Genomic DNA, 20,737 nt, shown 5'->3' on the forward strand with positions numbered 1-20,737 from the left:
ACAATGCAGTTGTTGTGTAACATGAGATCAGATGTAGTTGTCATGGTGAGCTCATTTCAATCATTGTGAAGACCTTGTAGTGTGTGAGCAATTTCATTTGTAGACTTTCTTTTGATCACACCTTTCCAGTTTCGTGATTCCAAAACTTTCATACGTAGTTGTAACGCCTCATCTTGTTTTGTTGCTGCTTTGATATCAGCTAGTTTTAGTGACTTTGGCACCACATTTAGGCTTAACATAGAGCCCATGGTGTTAGGGGTAGTATATTAGCGTGGATAGAGGATTGGCTGGGGCCTCAATTATTTACAATATATATTAATGACTTAGATGAGGGAAGTGAATGTACTTTAGCCAAGTTTGCGGATGACACAAAAATAGGTGAGAAGGCAAGTGGTGAAGATGACACAAAGAGTTTACAGAGAGATATAGACAGGTTAAGTGAGTGGGAAAAAACCTGGCAGATGGAATATAATGTGGGAAAATGTGAGGTTGTGCACTTTGGCAGGAAGAATAGAGAAGCTGAATACTATTTAAATGGAGAAAGACTACAGAAAGCTGCAGCACAGAGGGATTTGGGGGTCCTCGTGCATGAATCACAAAAAGCTAGCATACAAGTTCAGCAGGCAATAGGGAAGGCAAATGGAATGTTGGCCTTTATTTCAAAAGGAATGGAGTATAAAAATAGGGAAATCTTGCTATAACTATACAGGGCACTAGTTAAACCACACCTAGAATATGATGAACAGTTTTGGTGCCCGTATCTAAGGAAAGATACAATGGCATTGGAGGCAGTCCAGAGAATGTTCACGGGGTTGATCCTGGATATGGAGGGATTTTCTTATGAGGAGAGGTTGAATAGATTGGGCTTGTACTCATTGGAGTTTAGAAGAATGAGAGGCGACCTTATTGAAACATAAGATTCTAAGGGGGCTTGACAGGATAGATGCTGAGAGATTGTTTCCCCTTGTGGGAGAGATTAGGACCAGAGGGCAAAATCTCAGAGTAAGGGGTCGCCCATTTAGGACAGAGATAAGGAGGATAGTCAACCTGTGGAATTCTTTACCGCAGAGGGCTGTAGAGGCTGGGTCTTTAAGTATATTCAGGGCTGAGATAGACAGATTTTGAATCAGTAAGGGTATCAAGGGTTCTGGGGACAAGCCAAGAAAATGGAATTGAGGATTAACAGATCAGCCATGATCTCATTGAATGGCAGATCAGACTCGATGGGCCAAATGGCCTACTTCTCCTGTGCCTTAAGGTCTTATAGATGTTGTTTGATGGCAATCATGTCCAGATCTGTTGCTGTATAAAAATGCATGAGCTTGTCACATTCTCCATGTATGAAATACAAGACAGCATTTGTTTTGGTATCTTTGAATGAGATTGGCATTTCAAAAGTCGCAAGAATTTTCATTGGTTTTTCACTGTTGTAAGGGAAATTTTTTACAGTTCCTGGTTTGCAGAGAATAGGACAGTACTGAAGTTTCTTGAACGTGTTGACTCCCATGAGAGTGACAGAGTCTCCTGTATCTATGAAAGCATCTACGTTTGAGCAGCCAATGGTCACTGTCACACGTGTTAAGTTTGATAGGGAGCACCAAAGGATGTTCAGGCTCATTTGCCTTTACTTTGGCTACATTCTCTCGCCCTTTTGTTGTGGTACATATATGCGGCACCCTTCTGTTGATAGCAGCCTTGACAGTTGATTTTTTTTCTTAAGAGCGGCAAACACCAGCAAAGTGGTTATGTTTTCTGCAGGCTTTATACTGCTTACTGGTAGTGGGACACTCTATCAGTGTGGGTAAGCACCACTACAGTGGAAGCATTGTTTGGACATGTCACAACTCTGTATGGCTGCTGTTGCTTTGGTACCTTGGTGAGCTATGAACAGTGTTTACAGAAGTTGAACTTGGAGTGTAGTTTTTGGTACCCTCAACTTCAATGGTCTGGATTCAGAGAGCGATTATGAACTTGCAAGTTCCAGAATTCTTTTAGTTTCTATCTTTCTCCAGTTCTTTACAGTGTTGTTGACTGGAAAGACACCCTTCAATGATCTGTGTTTTTATTTCCCTTTCTACCTGTTCAGCTTCACCAAAGTTACATTTGGCTGCTAGCAGTCTCAAGTATATATAGTACTGGTTGATCATCTCATTGGCTTGTTGCCTTGTATGTCTGAAAATGATGGTCTCATGTTTTCCTTTGACTTGGAATAAGATGGTAGTGCCTTTGTAGCTGACTTGTAGTCATTTTGCTCAGGTATGAGGGTTTTGATAATGTCTTCTAATTCTTCGTCAGCGTAATGGAAAAGTGATGCCCTTTTCCATTTGTCCTCTGTAATGGTGAAACCTTCCATCATTCCTTCAAACCACCTCAACTATATCTTCCAGAGTGGGAATACAGAGGATGGCTCCAGATATACTTCATAAGGGGGTAAATTGAGCATAGGCAGTGTCATTGTCATCAGCAATTGTGATCAGACTTCTTCGTAAAACTGTCCTGCTTGTTAAATCTGACCAGCTTGTGTGCACAGAAAATAGCTTGACTGTTTCTGTCTGCAGCTTGAAATACTGTCTGCAGCTTAAAGTGGGATTTACTCTGCGAATGGTAGGCAAAGCTTTCCAAAAAGATTCACACCATCTTATTTTACTTCATCCTCATCATCAAGGTGAGCCTCTTGGACAAGTGTTAGGCCCTTGGGACTTAGAAACAGCTAGAATACAACCATAGCTGCCATACAGCCATACCAGAGTCCAACCAAAGCTGCTTTTATGCCAGAAACAGACCAAAATTTAAGAAATACCTGAGCCACAACAATAGCTGCCTTTATTAACACAATTACACCATGCTTCCTCCTGCTTTTTCTTACAGCCCCATCTGTGTTGTTCTGTGTGGCAGTTGCAAGTGAACACTATGTCCAAGTTAAAAACAAAAACAATTACCTGGAAAAACTCAGCAGGTCTGGCAGCATCGGTGGAGAAGAACAAAGTTGACGTTTCGAGTCCTCATGGCCCTTCAACAGAACTGAGTAAAAATAGGAGAGGGGTGAAATATAAGCTGGTTTAAGGTGGGGGGAGTGGGTGGAGAGAAGTGGGGGGTTGGTGGTTGTAGGGACAAGCAAGCAGTGATAGGAGCAGATAATCAAAAGATGTCACAGACAAAAGGAACAAAGAGGTGTTGAAGGTGGTGATATTATCTAAACGAATGTGCTAATTAAGAATGGATGGCAGGACACACAAGGTACAGCTCTAGTGGGGGGTGGGGTGAAATAAGACTAACAGGGCATAAAAGGTATAGATTTAAAAATAATGGAAAAAGGTGGGAAAAAAATCTATATAAATTATTGGAAAAAACAAAAGGGAGGGGTAAGAAGCGGAAAGGGGGTGGGGATGGAGGAGGGAGTTTAAGATCTAAAGTTGTTGAATTCAATATTCAGTCCGGAAGGCTGTAAAGTGCCTTAGTCGGAAGATGAGGTGCTGTTCCTCCAGCTTGCGTTGAGCTTCACTGGAACAATGCAGCAAGCCAAGGACAGACATGTGGGCAAGAGAGCAGGGTGGAGTGTTAAAATGGCAAGCAACAGGGAGGTTTGGGTCATTCTTGCGGACAGACCGCAGGTGTTCTGCAAGGCGGTCGCCCAGTTTGCGTTTGGTCTCTCCAATGTAGAGGAGACCGCATTGGGAGCAACGAATGCAGTAGACAAGGTTCGGGGAAATGCAAGTGAAATGCTGCTTCACTTGAAAGGAGTGTTTGGGCCCTTGGTCGGTGAGGAGAGAGGAAATGAAGGGGCAGGTGTTGCATCTTTTGTGTATGTATGGGGAGGTGCCATAGGTGGGGGTTGAGAAATAGGGGGTGATGGAGGAGTGGACCAGGGTGTCCCGGAGGGAACGACCCCTACGGAATGCCGTAGGAGTGTCCAGCATGATGCCACCACCAAACACATCTTCCCTTCACCACCCCCGGTGGCATTCCGTAGGGATCGTTCCCTCCGGGACACCCTGGTCCACTCCTCCATCACCCCCTATTCCTCAACCCCCACCTACGGCACCTCCCCATGCATACGCAAAAGATGCAACACCTGCCCCTTCACTTCCTCTCTCCTCACCGTCCAAGGGCCCAAACACTCCTTTCAAGTGAAGCAGCATTTCACTTACATTTCCCCCAACTAGTCTACTGCATTCGTTGCTCCCAATGCGGTCTCCTCTACTTTGGAGAGACCAAACGCAAACTGGGCGACCGCTTTGCAGAACACCTGCGGTCTGTCCGCAAGAATGACCCAAACCTCCCTGTCACTTGCCATTTTAACACTCCACCCTGCTCTCTTGCCCACATGTCTGTCCTTGACTTGCTGCATTGTTCCAGTGAAGCTCAACGCAAACTGGAGGAACAGCACCTCATCTTCCGACTAGGCACTTTACAGCCTTCCGGACTGAATATTGAATTCAACAACTTTAGATCTTGAACTCCCTCCTCCATCCCCACCCCCTTTCCGCTTCTTCCCCCTCCCTTTTGTTTTTTCCAATAATTTATATAGATTTTTCTTTTCCCACCTATTTCCATTATTTTTAAATCTATACCTTTTATGCCCTGTTAGTCTTATTTCACCCCACCCCCCACTAGAGCTGTACCTTGTGTATCCTGCCATCCATTCTTAATTAGCACATTCTTTTAGATAATATCACCACCTTCAACACCTCTTTGTTCCTTTTGTCTGTGACATCTTTTGATTATCTGCTCCTATCACTGCTTGCTTGTCCCTACAACCACCACCCCCCCACTTCTCTCCACCCACCCCCCCCTCCCCCACCTTAAACCAGCTTATATTTCACCCCTCTCCTATTTTTACTCAGTTCTGTTGAAGGGTCATGAGGACTCGAAACGTCAACTTTGTTCTTCTCTGCCGACGCTGCCAGACCTGCTGAGTTTTTCCAGGTAATTCTGTTTTTGTTTCGGATTTCCAGCATCCGCAGTTTTTCGTTTTTATCACTATGTCCAAGTTGCTGTTTCAAAATAGTACAACACTACACATGGGATTAAAGAAGCAGTGGCAGAATGGATATCAAAATGACTATGAAACAGAAAGGTGAACAGTTGTTTTCAGAATGGAAGGAAATATATAGTGGTATCCCCTAGGCATTGATACTAGGACAATTTCTCTGATGTATATTAATGGTCTACACTTGGACATAAAGGGCATCATTTCAAAGTTTGCCAGTGACACAAAGCTTGGAAAAGAGGAAAGAGGTCCAAATTTGTCAGGATCTTTCCTTTGATCTTATCGATGGGAGGTTTGGTGCGGTGGGTGGTGGTTGTAAGAGGGCATTAGCTTTTTGAATGTTGAGAGAAGGCCAGTTTTTTCGGTTACTTTGGGAAGGAATCAATAATGATCTGGAACTCAGTTTCTGATGAGCGCACACACAAGTATCGCCTGCATAATGGAGCTCAATGACTGAAGTTGTACTGATTTTGGTTTTGGATTGAAGGCAGCATAGTTTGAACATTTGTCATCTGTTCTGTAAATTAGCTCCAGGTCTATGGGTAGTTTTCTGGAAGTACACTGCAATATTGCAGTGAGGAAGATGGAGAAGCAGGTTGCTGCGATTACACATACTTTTTTGACCCTAGTTTTCATTACCATAGAATCTGTGGTGTTCATAGGAACATAGAAAATAGGAGCAGGAGTAAGCCATTCAGACCTTCGAGCCTGCTCTGCCGTTCATTACGATCATGGCTGATCATCCAACTCAATAGCCTGCTCCCGCTCCCTTCCCATATCCTTTGATCCCTTTCACCCCAAGAGCTATATCTAACTCCTTCTTGAAAACAGACTATGTTTTGGCCTCAACTACTTTCTGTGGTAGCGAATTCCACAGGCTCACCACACACTGGGTGAAGAAATTTCTCCTCATCTCAGCCCCAAATGGTCTACCCCGTATCCTCAGACTGTGACCCCTGGTTCTGGACTCCCCCACCATCGGGAACATCCTTCCTGCATCTACCCTGTCTAGTCCTGTTAGGATTTTATAGGTTTCTGTGAGATCCCCCCTCATTCTTTTGAACTCTTCAGTTGCAGAGGATCACAGTTTGCATATTGTCGTGGATTAGGCAGAGGTTAGTGACAAGTTTCTGAAGGCAGCCATGTTTGAGGAGGATACCCACAAAACCTTTGCAGTTGACAGAATCAAAGGCTTTCATGATATCGAAAAAGGCCATGTTCTGCAGCTGATGTTGTTCCTTGTATTTTTCTTGGACTTACCACGCAGTTAAGATCATACCTGTGGTTCCTCTCTGGAAGGAGCTCTTTGGCCACTGGGAGGAAGTGATTGAGGAGGATCCTTGCAATGACCTTCCCTCTGTAGTTACTGCAATCGTACTTGTCTCCCTCCTTGACCATAGTTATGATCAGTGTCCCTGAGATCCCAGCATGCATTCTTATTCCCAAATGAGGGATATGAGGTTGTCTAGGATTGGACCATTTTCCCCGCCTCCTCTCAACGAAGGCAGACGTAGATGAAGAAATTCATGACATATTTTCTTCTTATGTAGCTCAGTGTTATATTTTGTTTTATAATGCTCCTGTTTTGGGACATTTTATTGTATTAAAGTCGTGGATTCATAGGGCTGAATTTTTGCACCCCCCCCCCCCGCCTCCCCACCCCACCTCAAGATGTGGAACAGAGGTGGCAGTGGCCCAAAAATACCATTCCCTACCAACCTGTCAGTTTCAGGACACTGTTCCTAATGATGACAATGTATGTGTGAACCACAGGTTCTCAGTTCCTACATCCCTTTAAAATTGTATAATTTAGCTTATTTTGCCTCTTGATTTTCTCTTTGAAAATTCATTACCACATTCTGTACATTAAAACTTATCTGCCATCTGTCTCCCTATTTCACCATTCTGCCTATGTCCTCCTGAGGCCTGTTATTATCCTCCTCATTTCCTCTTCTCTTTGGCAATCCCTCAGAATCAAGGATGACTCTCTTCCATTCTGGGTTGATGGGTTCTGAGATGACTGATAATTTTAATGAGTAACCAGCACACTGCCACATGCATGGCAGGTGGTGCTTGAAGGATCTTGTAGATGAGACTTTTAGAGGATAGATTCTAAGAAGTGTCTTGAAAAGAGGGAAGCGAGGTAGAGACAAAATGGTGTTGAGAGAAAATTCCAGATTTTATTGACTTGGCAACAGAAGGCATGGCCACCAATGATGGAGCGATTAAAGTCAGGAATGCTCAAGCGGCCAGAATTGGATGAGTGCAGAAATCTGTAAGGATTGTGGGAGTAGAGAAAATTACAGAGATGAGGGGCGAGCCCATAGAGAGATTTGAAAACAAGGATAAGAATTTTAAAATCAAGATGTTTGACTGGGAGCCAATATAGGCTGGTAGGCGAACAGTACTTGGTGAAATTTAAGATAAAGACAGCAGCCCTTTGATTGACCCCAAGTTTACATAGTGTAGAATGTGGGAGTTCAGTCAGGAATGCATTGGAATGGTCAAGTCTAGAGGTAACAAAGTCATGAATGAGGATTTCAGCTGCAGCATTAATTTTCAGGAGTGTATCAAACCTGAAACATGCAATGCTGCCAGACACATGACCCTGTGAAACCACAGCCTCTACCACCTAGAAGACAAAGGCTTCCAATGTAGATGGAACACCATAGAAAAGTGCTTCCCTGGAGAATACACGGCACCTTGACATGCGGAAAATCCACTTAAGAGACTGTGTAACAATTACTTGCAGATGACTGCCTTCATTACAGCACCCAGCACCGGATAAACTGGATTTGACCTATGAGTCTGATCATTGACCCTCCCTTAAATAATCATTGATGGACAGGAAATGCCGCAAGGAGCATCTCAATCCGCATCACTTACTGTACTACTACCTTAAATGAAGGTGTGGCTGTTATAGTGCTAGTTGGGATCCGTTTGCGGCAAGTATCTGTAAGATACTTAGACCATTTATGGAATTGAGTAACATCATTGTACCAAAAATAAAATCTAAAGCAAAACCCCTTAAGCAAATTACTGACTTTGCAATGCCAATAGGAAAATTGCCCGAAAGCTCGAAATCATGCAATGTGGGCTTGAACGTCTGACATGCACTTCCAGTGGGTGAGACTCCCTGCTGTGAGCATTTTAACTACTTATCAGGTCAGCCAGAATATTACCTCTAATATATTAATCAATCTAGGTTCAACAAGCAAAAGAAAATCCATTCATTCTAGGTTTTTTATTCATATCTTAAACTGTATAACTTTACTTACCTAAAATTTGACTTGTGGCCCATGAGATATATACTTGAATATCACAGTAAGCTAATATAACTTAATATTTTTTCACAGGCCTCTGCATTCTCTAATACAGACCTTAGAGAGATCTGCCATTGGAAAAAGCCCACGCCCTAGAACAACAGAATCTCGGTATTTGGGGACATTAAAAATCTTGGACACCAAGTCTTCCAATAATGCAAACTTTAACCTTGAAACTGAAGATACGATCAGAGCGTCCATTTATCAGGTGAATAGTAATACTTGACATGCCAGGGAATTAGGAATGTGTACCAGCAAATGTCACATAGTGTTAGGAGACCATTTAAGTAAGTTATATTTGTATTTATGGGTGATGGGAATGAGTTTAAGCTTTAATGTTTAAGTTTGATTTGAATTTGTGTATTAAGAAAGGTCAAATTGAGTTTTAGTTTCACTTTAAAAGGTGCTTGCATTTCTAATGAGAGTTTTACGACTGTAAGCTAAGTTAAGCAAACAAAAGTAGATTAAAAAAACAGTGCTGTTGCCTAGCGACAGGGGTCCAGAGGGCTCCCACAGACACACACAGAAAACCTAAAAAGAACAACAGTTTGATTTGAAAGCTGTTGGAGTTCAGTTGGTTTGAATACAGCTGCCAGGATAGACTTGAAAAGGGGACAGATGGCTAGTCCAAAGCTAAAGAAAAGACCCCAAGAATCCAGGGGAGTGGAACAGGAAAAAGACACAAGCAGACCTTCTAGTCAAAGGAAGGACAGGAACGTGGAGAAGGTCCTGTTAAGTGAAGTTAAGATTGAGGGGCAGATTGAAAAGCTCCAAGCTTCAGGTTTAAAGAGACAAAAGCTGCAGAAAGCAGATTTAAAGCGAGAACAGCTTGCAAGAGGCAAGAGGGCCCATAGAGACAACTGAAGATCTGTAACTCTTTGCTATGGGCATGTGAAGCAGTGGTACTATTGACAGTGGGGTCAGCAAGAGAGAGTGCATGTGGTGACCCAGGGAAAAGGAACATCAGAAGGAGAGTTCAAAACCCCTGTGGAAGGCATCTGAGAGAAAGCGTTGGTTTGGGAGAAGATTCCAAGGTGAGGTCTTGGAGAGTGGAGAGTGGAGATTGGAAACCCTCGTGTGAAAGGCAGAGTGTAGTAGGACCGGTTGGCTCACGGTGTGACAAGCGAAGAGTTGAGGAGAGATCCATAGCATCTGGTTGAGGTGGCATCTGTCACTTAGTTTCAGAGTGTGGTGTGTCTGATCACAGGGTGCCTATTGGTTTACATGGACTGTGAACTTACTGTTAACATTAAAGTATAAGATAGCTTTTGTAACTTATGTTATCCTTACAAATTTGTATATATCTGTAAAGGCATAGTTGTAGGTGAAGGAGTATCGTAATAAAGGTCATATTTTCTTGTTTAATAAATGTTTATTCTTTTGTTAAAAGTTCATTAGCTGACTCCAGTGACTCTGTTCAATAGCCCGTCTCCACGTATCTAAACAAGAAAGTAGAAGTTCGGATCTATCAAGTTAGGTTCCACCCTGGGATCAGGCTTGTCTGGGGGTAATCTCAGCTGGGATCATAACAATAGGATTACATAGGACATATGGCATAGAAAATGGCCATTCGATACAACCAGGTCACGCTGGTGTTTATCGCTTTATGAGGTGATGATGGCGTAGTGCCAATGGTCACTGGACTGGTAATCCAGAAGGCTAGATTAATGGGGGCATGGGTTCAAATCCCACTGTGGTAGCTGATGGAATTTAAATGCAATTCAAATAATTTTGAATTGAAAGCTAGTCTCAGTAATTGTAAGCATAAAACTATCAATTGTTATAAAAATCCATCTGGTTCACTAATGTCCTATAGGGAAGGAAATCTGCTTTCACATGGTCTGGCCTATATGTGACTCCAGGCTTCTAGCAGTGCAGTTGACTCTGAACTGCTCTCAAGAGCACTTAGAAGTGGGTAGAAAATGCTGGCCTTGCTAGTGACACCCACATCCCATGAACTAATTAAAACAAAAAACTTGAGCCTCCTCCCATCTTTCATCTGAATCTATCATTGTGACCCATTTCATTCTCCCTCACATGCTTGTCTAGCTCCCCCTTAAATGCATCTATACTATTTGCTTCAACTACACCCTGTGGTATTGAGTTCCACATTCTCTCACCACTGTTGGGTGAGACATTTCTTCTGAATTCCTATTTGATTATTGGTGACTACCTTATATTAATAGCTTCTAGTTATGCCCTTCTGCGCAAGCAGAAATATTCTCTCTGTATCACTCGATCAAAACCTTTTATCATTTTAAAGACCTCTATTAGGTCACCCCTCAGCTTTCTTCTTTAAAGAGCAAAGAGCTTTTCTGTCCTTTCCTGATATTTCCTTACATGATCATTATTGTGTTACTAATTGATATTAATGTAATAGAATTATTACAGCGTTACCACCTTCAAGATTTTAACGTACCACTATGGCATTGCTTACAGCCAATTAGAAAATTTGCCCTTTCCAACCTGTATCTGATTGCATGTCTCCTATTTATTTCCCCCTCTCTCTTTTCTGGTACTCTCCTTTTTTTCTTTCCTTCCTACTATGGACAGCCAGTCTCTCAAGCACCAGATAGTATAAGATAAAGGCAAAGATCATGGGATAGCAATGAATAGGGAATTCTATTCTGGTGTTACGACCAGTCAACGGGTGAGGTCCCCCGATTTGTTATGATCCTGGACAAGGTACCCCAAATTGTTATGCTTCCAGGTGAGGAACTGGCTCCCCTTCTTTATTCAGCCCCCTCTGGGTTGGTCACAACAAGGTTAATTTAATTTAATTTAATTTGTCTTCAAGGGACAGAGTAGGATTCCTGCCCCTCAGCTCGAGGTGTTTCAGTTTAAACTCCTTTTCCCTCTCTCTGTCCTGAAATTCTCTTCCCTCAATGCCCTTTCCTGTCTTTCCTCTTTCCCTCTCTTTTTCTCTTTCCTGAAATTCTAATTTCCGCTGCTTCAATTCTAATATCTCTGCCGTTACTCTATCCGCTACATCGTCGTCAATTTCCACCTGTAGACCGTCGGCCACCCTTTTTAAAATTTTGGGTTTTCTGGCTTTCAGGCGAAACTCTAATCCTAAGTGCCTTGCTAAACCTCTTAACTGTTCGAGGGACCAAACTTTTAAATCCTTAAAAGTAACTTGCCCTAATTCACCTAGAAAAGCACTGGCATCAAATGTGGACATTTCTACAGATTAGTACAAACTCATGAAAACCTTTTTGCAGTTTTTAAAATTAGTTTCAAAAGAACATTTTACCTTCCCCACTCTAATTCATTCGTTTCGTCTGTGGGAACAATTCCAGCACCAAGTTCCCAATTTGCTATGACCGGTCCCCGGGCGAGGTCCCCAATTTGTTATGCTCCCAGGCGAGGAGGGATGAACTGGCTCCCCTTCTTTATTCAATTCCCCCCACCCCGGTTGGTTGCAGCAAGGTTAATTTAAAAAGGATCCCTTTCCTCGTAGATACCTTTTGCCAGTCCAAATGTATTTATGTTTTAGAAGGAGCCAATTTAACCAGGCTTTCTTGAGTGAGAGAGTGAGTTTATTAGTTACTAAACACAAGAAAAAAATAATAAAACGAAACACACATACACACAGATTAGAAATAAGAAGAGATGTTCAAAAACAGAAGTTAAAAAAGAAATATAAATCAGTCTTTCGCTTGTCCTTGAGGAGCAGATGGTGAAACGTTGTGGCTGTTAAGTTGGATGATTCAGGTGGAGCTTGTTTTGGCTGTTGAGCAGTTGGTTTAGAGATTCTTGAATCTGCAGGTTAGCTGAAAGGAGTTGTCCTGTTTCCTTTTCGAATGTAGCTTTGCTGACTTGTGACTTGCTTCCAGCAATCAGAAAGAGAGACTTTTTTACCTGCAAGCGCAGGGATGCCTATTTAATATTCTTCAGCTGTGATCTTCACAGCACTCACTAGCAGCACACATTAGAACAACAGACTAGCACACAGAGACCAGGGTTGTAGTTGGCTTTTTAATGCCTTCTCTTGTGTATTCCTGGAAGGCAAAAAAACAAACATGTTTTTCACCCAGAAACTGCTTTCTTTCAACTTAGATCATGTCCACAGTCAGGGAAATAACTCAACAGGAGATGGTTTCTGCTAAGATGGTAATCAACCTGCATTATCTCCGCAACCACAGGAGATTACAGTTCAGTTTTTACATTGCATCTTTTCCTTTGAAGTGCCTCTGTCTGAAGTAGGCTTTGGCACCTTTTTAGGTGTGACATTGTGTTTATTCTGGACAAGTTGGTCAAGTGTAATCCACATAGGAATTTTCCAGCAAGTGGCTACTTTATAGTCTCAGCCAGCTTTTGCTTGTAGGTCTTTTTTTTAAAAAGCACGTCTTACTTAAAAGTTCAATATGTCTGCAAGTAATTCGGGGCTATGATCCGTGGTCATGACACTGGAAAAGCAGCAAGAAAATAAGACCTATTATTGCCCATCACTTATCGCCATCTTCTAGAACTCTGCAGTTATGTGGTGTAGGTACACTCACAGTACTGTTAAGTAAGGAGTTTCAGGATTTTGTCCCAGTGACAATGAAGGAATGGCAATATATTGTATTATATATATATTATATTCTAAATAAGAATGGTCTGTTACTTGAAGGGTATCTTGCTTATTTTGAGTAAATATGTGCAAGTGCTCCCCTTGTTCTTGCAGGTGACAGAGATCATGGGCAGAACTTTGCCGTTAGTGAGCATGGGGCGGGTGCCCGCTCCCCGACGGGTAAAATGACGCGGGATGATGTTGGGGGAACCCCCGATGTCATCCTGGCCCATTTAAATTTTCAGGAAGGCGGGCCCGCCGACCTGTCAATGGCCAATTGAGGCCATTGACAGGATCAATTATACAATTAAAGGACCTGCCCGTCCAACCTTAAGGTTGGTGGGCAGGCCAGGAGCCCCGGCGGGCAATAGAAAAAACATGAAACCTCATCCACCGGCGGGATGAGGTTTCATGTAGAGTTTTAATAAGTTTAATAAACTTATTATGTAAATTATGAACATGTCCCATCTCATGTGACATTTTCACATGAGGGGGACATGTTAAGGAATTTTCTTTTTCTATTTTTAATATTTTTAAAACAGTCAGCGTTCTCCCTGAGGCAGCACTTAGCCTCAGGGAGATGTGTGCTCTTTCGTGCGCATGCGTAAAAGTGCACACTCTCGCTTTTGGAGAATTCCACCCCCCCCCTCCCCCCGCTGGCCCAGGAAGCGTATAGTGCTTCCCGCCGGACGTCACGCTGGGCGGGCCTTAATTGGCCCGCCCACCTAAAATGGTGGCGGGGCCCGCTTCTCCGGCGGGGATCGGCTCCCCGCCCGCCAGAGATTGGGTCGGGCCCGCCCGGCAGATAGAAAATTCTGCCCCATGGGTTTGAAAGATGCTGTTGATGAGTTGCTGCAGTTTATCTTATAGATACTACATACTGCATGGTGCACTGATTCTAGAGGAAGTGAATGTTTAAGATGCTGAATGAAGTGACAATCAAGCAGGATGTTTTGTCCATTTGATAGTGTTGAGTTTCTTTTGTGTTGGAGCTGTATTGATCTAAGCAAGAGGGGAGTACTTGATCAGACTCCTTACATGTAGATGGTGGAAAAGCTTTGGGGAGTCTGCACAGAATACCCAGCCTCTGACCTTCTCTTGTTGCCACAGTATTTATGTGACTGGTTCAGATACGTCAGATCATTGGTGATCCCCAGGAAGTTGATGAAGCAGGGAGAGGAGTGGGGCGGGATTTCAGCAATGATAATGCCGTAACGCCATTGAATGTTAAGGGGAGGTGGGTAGACTCTCTCTTGGAGATACCTGGCACTTGTGTGACAGAAATGGTACTTGTCACTTATCAGCCCAAGCCTAAGTATTGTCCAGGTCTTGCTGCATGTGAACATGGATAGCCTGATTATCTGAGAGGTTGGGAATGGAACTGAACACTGTGCACTCATCAGTGAAAATCCCCACATCTGACCTTTGGATGAAGGGAAAGTCATTGTTGAAACAACTGAAAATGCTTGAGCTGAGGGCAGTGCCCTGAGGAACTCCTGCAGCGATGTCCTGTAGCTGTGATAATTGGCCTGCGACAACTATAACCATCCTGTATTCAGCTAGACATGATTCTAACCCATGGGCCAGGATCTTATGGCCCCTCCCACCCGGCGGAATATGATGACGGTCCCGCCGAACTGTATGGAGATTTAAATGGCTCCCTGCATTCTCTGAGGGGGAGGCATGCTGCAGCAGGGCCGTAAAATCCTAGCCATGGAGAACTTTCCCTTTGATTTCAGCTTTACAAGGTCAATTCTTCATACATTCATAAGGTCAGACCTTCAGTTCAGACCTTCATAAGGTCAGGGGTGGGAATGTTCGCTGATGATTGCGCATTGTTCAGCACCAGATACTGAAGCAATTTGTACCCATATGCAGCACGACTTGGACAACATTTAGACTTGGGCTGATAAGCAACAAGTAACATTTGCGCCACACAAATGCCAGCGATGACAGGAGAGAATCCAAACATTTCCCCTTGACATTCAATAGCTGAATCACCTACTATCAACATCCTGGAAGTTACCATTGACCAGAAATCAAACTGGACCAGCCATATAAATACTGGTTACAAGAGTAGGTCAGAGGCTGGGAATTCTGCTGAGAGTAACTCGCCTCCTGTCTCCCCAAAACCTGTCCACCATCTCTACAAGGCACAAGTCAGGAGTGTGATGGAATACTCTCCAGTTGCCTGGATGAATGCAGTTTCAATAACCCCTAAGAAGCTGGACACCATGCAGGACAAAGCAGCCCACTTCATTGGCACCCCATCCACCACCTTCAATGTTCACTCCCTCCATCACCAACGCACAGTGGCAGCAGTGTGTGCCATCTACAAGATGCACTACAGTAACTCACCAAGGCTTCATCGACACCAGCTTCCAAACTCATGATCTTGACTGCCTAGAAGAACAAGGACAGCAGATGCATGGGAACACTACCACCTGCAAGTTCTCCTCAAGTCACACACCATTCTGACTTGGAACTATGTTGCTACTATGGCTTGGGCAAAATTCTGAAATACCCTTTCTAACAGCATTGTGGACATACCTACACCACATGGACTGCAGCAGTTCAAGAAGATGGCTCCCAATACCTTCTGAAGGGAAATTAGGAACAGGCAATAAATGCTGGCCTAGCCAGTGATGCCCACATCCTGTGAAAGAATGTATAAAAATATTTACTAGGACTCCTTGATACCACACTCAGTCATCTGTTTCCTTGATGACAAGGCAGTCACTCAAATGTTTGCACCATAGCTGCAATTTAGTCTGGAGCCATGTGGTCCTGGCAGAACCCAAATTGAGCATTTGTGAGCAAGCTATTGGTAGTAAGTGATGCTTGATAGCACTGTCAATGACACCTTCCATCGCTTTTCTGATGATTGAGAGTAGCCTAGTGAGGTGGTAATTGGCCGGAATTGACCTTTTTAGCTGTTTTAGATGTACTGGAACAGCTTGACTACAGGTTCAGAACTACAGCCACGATGTTAGTAGGCCATATAACCTTTAACATGTCCAGTACACTCAAGTCACTCCCTGATATCAGGTGGAGTGAATCAAATTAGCTACAGGTTGCATCTGTGATAGTGGGAACCTTAGTCGGAGGTGAAGATAGATCAATGGCTCAGCACTTCTGGCTGAAGATGTTAGCAAACATTAGAGCCCTGCCGCTTGTACATAAGTGCCTGCTTCTGCCATCACTGGGGAAAGGAATGGTCATGGAAACTCCTCTTCCCATTAGTTCTTTAATTTTTTACCACCGTTCATGACTGTCTGTGACAGAACTGCAGAGCTTTGATCTGATCTTTTGGTTGTGAGATCACTTGGATTTTTCTACATAATGCTGCTTCTGCTGTTTAGCATGCACGTAGTCCTGTCCTGCAACTTCACTATTTTGCACCTCATCTTTAGGTATGCTTGGTGCTGCTCCTGGCATGTTTCTAACCAAGACTGATCCACTTGCTTGATGGTCATGGTAGAGTGTGGGATATTGCACACTGTAACATTACAGGTTGTGGCAGAATACAGTTCTGCTGCTACTGATGGTCCAAAATGGACCAATTCTGATCTGCTAGATCTGCAAGAGAGCTTGCCAGAAGCAACACCAGACATATCTAAAAATGAAGTGTCAACCTGGTGAAGCACAGGACTACTTCCATGCCAAACAACAGAAGTAGCATGCGATATACAGAGCTAAGTGATTCCCCAACCAAATGATCAGATCAAAGCTCTACAATCTTGCCGCATCCAGTTGTGAATAATGGTGGACAATTAAACAGCTAACTGGAGGAGGGGACTCCACAATTATCGCCTTTGTCAATGATGGGGGGAGCCCAGCACATCAGAGCAAAAAACAAGGCTGAATCATTTGTAACCATCATCCCCGAACTGCTTCACTCTAATTTTAAACTCATGTTCTGGACTTTGCTAAAGGATAAAATCCTTTAACTGCTCATTCAATATTCTAATTTTCTATATTCAAGAGAATTCAAACCTAGTCCAGTCAATTTGTCCTCATAATATAACCTCTTTAGCCCCAGTATCATTCAGGTCAATCAGTACTGCACTCCCATCCAAGCCCACTGTACCCTTCCTGAGCTGCAATGCCAATAAGTGAACAAAGTACTCCAGTTGAGGTTTATACAACTGTAGCACAACTTTCAGTCCTTGGTAATCCAGCTCACTGGGGATGAAGGTTAACATTCACTTATCCTTTTTATAGTTGTTTGGTATTACAGAACTTGAGTATTGCTGAAAAAAAAAGCTATCAAAGCTTTTTGTCTTGCACTCATCAGGATAACTTGCAAGAAATTACCAACAGTAACAAGGGAACAACAATTTATGCTGCATGAGAAGTCAGTGCTGATTGGTTGGCAGGTAGACTCTGATTGGTGGAGATGTTGCCATGGAGAATGCAGCATGGAACAGTTAACTGCCCAGCTTTGTTCAAATTCAAACCGGGCAGGTCTGAATGGTTGAGGCATTGCCCTGAGGATTGAACCAGGAAATGGCTGTTCCCTCAGCTTTTGTTTAGTTGAAGAAGGTGCAAAGTGTGGACATGTTCCTTTGTCTCCAAATATCAGGGCTCTGTATGTAAATATATATGGCTTCTAGCATGCGTAACTAAGCTACACTGCGAGCCCAACTGACCATCTTAAATTGGTTTTCAGTGTAGTTTGTTGCACAATCAGAATTGTTTAGCAGGTGTTGTCCAATCGTGGAATCACATCTAATGTTGGACACTGTGTTTGAAAGCATGGACTGGTTGGGTATGGTCAGTGGTTTGCCAGTTGCAAACAGCCGAAGGGAGATGCAGTTTGATACAATCCGTCAATCATTGGGACGTACAGCCAATATACCTGGCATCACACCGGCACTGAAATTCATATACCACATTGCTCATTTGTGTGGTAGGCAGAACATCTTTTGCCATGTTTATGTGCTCATTTGACATTGCTAGCCTAGTCACTCAAGGAAACCATAGACATTTGCACCTCCTCAGTATTATCATGGCGATCGAGACGCACCACCAACATCTGAATCTGTATTCAGTGAATTTATGAATTCAACAACTCGTGCGGTTGAGTTCAGTTTTAATGACACCATGAATGCCCAAATAGTTGGTGTTGCCATGGGATTCCCTCTAGGCCCAGCTCTCACAAGCATCTTTATCAATTTCCATGAAAAACGTATCTTCGAGGGAATAACATCTAACCTCCTACCCCTTGCATATTTCTGATAAACAGATGATACGTTTGCTATATTTGAATCTGCAGCTGCATGTAAAAACTTCCTTTAGACCTTAATCGGCTCCATTCTGCACTCAAATTCACCTTTGAAATGGAGCAGTCAAATGAGCTCCCTTTCCTCAATGTGCTAGTTGAGAAATCTGCCAATTGGTTCTCTACCACTGCCTATGGCAAGCTTACCTTCACTGGTCAATAAATGCTTTGGGATTCCTACAGTTCCATGCACTATAAGATTAGCTTTATCGGCAACCTCGTCAATAGAGCCTGAGCCATTTGCTCACCACGCAAGTTTCATGCTGAAATAGGGTGCATCAAAGGCATCCTGCAGGATAATGGCTACCCTGGTCAGATCATCACTCGCTGTGTATCATACAAACTCAGGAATGGGCCTGAGGCTGCCACTTTCTGTCCTGAAAAGTGCCCAGTCTACTTCAGATTACCCTGGAAAGGTAGGGTGTCTCAAAAATTCTATTATGCAGTAGCAATATGAGTGGCATTCCCTTATCTACCATGTTTGTTACCTCCTCAAAAAATCCAACAACGTTAATTAAACATGACTCACCTTTTGCAAATCTATGCTGGGTCTCTCTGATCAGCTCATATTCAACGGTGAAGCCATTGGGTCCTGGAGATTTCTCATTATTTTCTCCCTGACTTTTTATTAATTTATATTGGATCTATTTGTATCTCTTGTACTTATATCCTTATCCTTTACTAGGAAGCCTGTTATTAAGTTGCTATTTACTAAGTCTGCCATTGACTGATCTTCAATTACAATATTCTACAAAAATGCCACCAACCATTGTGCAAGATCTGGGATCCCTAACATGGAGAATGGTCATCTACTGTGTACAATAGAGCTGAAATATAGAGTGACAGTAACGCTCAGAAGTGACCTGATACTTATCATGACATTTTACAGCACAAGAAGCAGCCATCAGCTCATCATGTCTAACAGCGTCTGTGGAGAGAAAAACAGAGTTAACATTTTGAGTCTGTATGACTCTTCTTCAGAGCTAAAGAGAAGTAAAAATGTGATGAAATTTATACTGTTTAATGGTGGTGGAGCAGGTGAAGCTGGATAGAAGGCCAGCGATAGGTGGGGGCAAATGAGAGATTGACAAAGATGTCATGAACAAAAGGACAAAGAGGTGTTAATGGTAGTGGTACTGGCTAAAGGAGGTGCTGATGGTGGCATTAACACTCAGTGCCATGCACCACCATATGAACACACTCGAGCTCTCCCTCCAGCAGCACCGACTCACCCTATCTCAAAGCTGTCCCTGTCCCCAGTTTCATTTTATTCTTTGTCTCATCCGACGCCTTGACAAGAAACTTTGTCTCTTCCTTTCAGGTACTAAGGAACGCAAGCTCCAGCAACTTGTTGATATCAACATCCATCCAGGACCCTCCACCCTTTCCCGTCCCTCTGACCCCATCCCGTCTTCTAATCCCGGCCCTTGCCATGTATTCACCATACCCTCTGACCTTCCCCTCTCTAATGCTGAACGTTCAGTACTCAGCAAAGGACTCAGTTTCATAACCTTGCGCCCTCACCTCAATGAATTTCGGGCTCAATATGATGCTTCTTCTTCCGCCACCTTCGTCTCCGTGCACACTTCTTTGGGCAGGAGTCCTACCCTGGGTCAATGGATCCTTTCACCCGCCTCCAGCATTCTCCCTCCACCTGGACCCCTCCCTCTGGCCTCTTACCTGCTCTTAATCTTTTCATTGAGAACTGTCGGCATGACATCAGCCATCTCAATTTCTCTGCCCCTCTTACCCACTCTAACCTGTCTCCTTCTGAACTTGCCGCACTCCGTTCTCTCAGATCCAACCGTGACTTTGTTATCAAACCTGCCAACAAGGCTGGTGCTGTTGTTGTCTGTCATACTGACCTCTACCTCGCACAGGCTGAACGCCAACTCTCAGACACTTCCTCCTACCTCCCCCTGGATCATGACCCCACCAGCGAACATCAAGCCATTGTTTCCAGTACTGTCACTGACCTCATCTGCTCTGGAGATCTTCCCTCTGCAGCTTCCAACCTCATAGCCTCCCAACCCCAGAAAGCCCGCTTCTACCTCCTTCCCAAAATTCACAAACAGGACTTCCCAGTATACCAGTTGTGTCAGCCTGTTCCTGCCCCACAGAACTCATTTCTTCCTATCTTGACTCCGTTCTTTCTCCCCTTGTCCAGTCCCTTCCCACCTACATCCAAGATTCCTCTGATGCTTTACGTCATATCAACAATTTCCAGTTCCCTAGCCCTAACCGCCTCCTCTTCACCATGGATGTCCAATCCCTGTATACCTCCAACCCCCACCAGGATGGTCTGAGGGCTCTCCGCTTCTTCCTTGGGCACAGGCTCAAACAATCCCCATCCACTACCGCTGTCCTCCGTCTGGCTAAACTTGTTCTCTCGCAACAATTTCCCCTTAAACTTGTCTCACTTCCTCCAGATAAAAGGTCTGGCTATGGGTATCCGCATGGGCCCGTTATGCCTGTCTCTTTATGGGATATGTGGAACATTCCTTGTTGCAGTCCTACTCAGGCCCCTCCCACAACTCTTTTTTCGGTACATTGATGACTGTTTCGGTACCGCTTCATGCTCGTGT

General features: G+C 43.7%; 1 protein-coding gene across 2 annotated transcripts in view; it reads left to right on the forward strand.

Annotated features, from left to right (window-relative positions):
* The window catches only part of LOC144679839 (uncharacterized), a 219,366-nt gene that overhangs the window by 81,957 nt on the left and 116,672 nt on the right, over window positions 1-20,737 (forward strand). For both annotated transcript variants that reach the window (XM_078540682.1, XM_078540692.1), the window contains one exon: window positions 8,347-8,521. In XM_078540682.1, the coding sequence (XP_078396808.1) occupies window positions 8,347-8,521 (175 nt within the window). The remainder of the gene's footprint in view (window positions 1-8,346; window positions 8,522-20,737) is intronic.

Source organism: Cetorhinus maximus, chromosome 1 (genome assembly GCF_964194155.1).
Source record: "Cetorhinus maximus chromosome 1, sCetMax3.hap1.1, whole genome shotgun sequence".
NCBI lineage: Eukaryota > Metazoa > Chordata > Chondrichthyes > Lamniformes > Cetorhinidae > Cetorhinus > Cetorhinus maximus.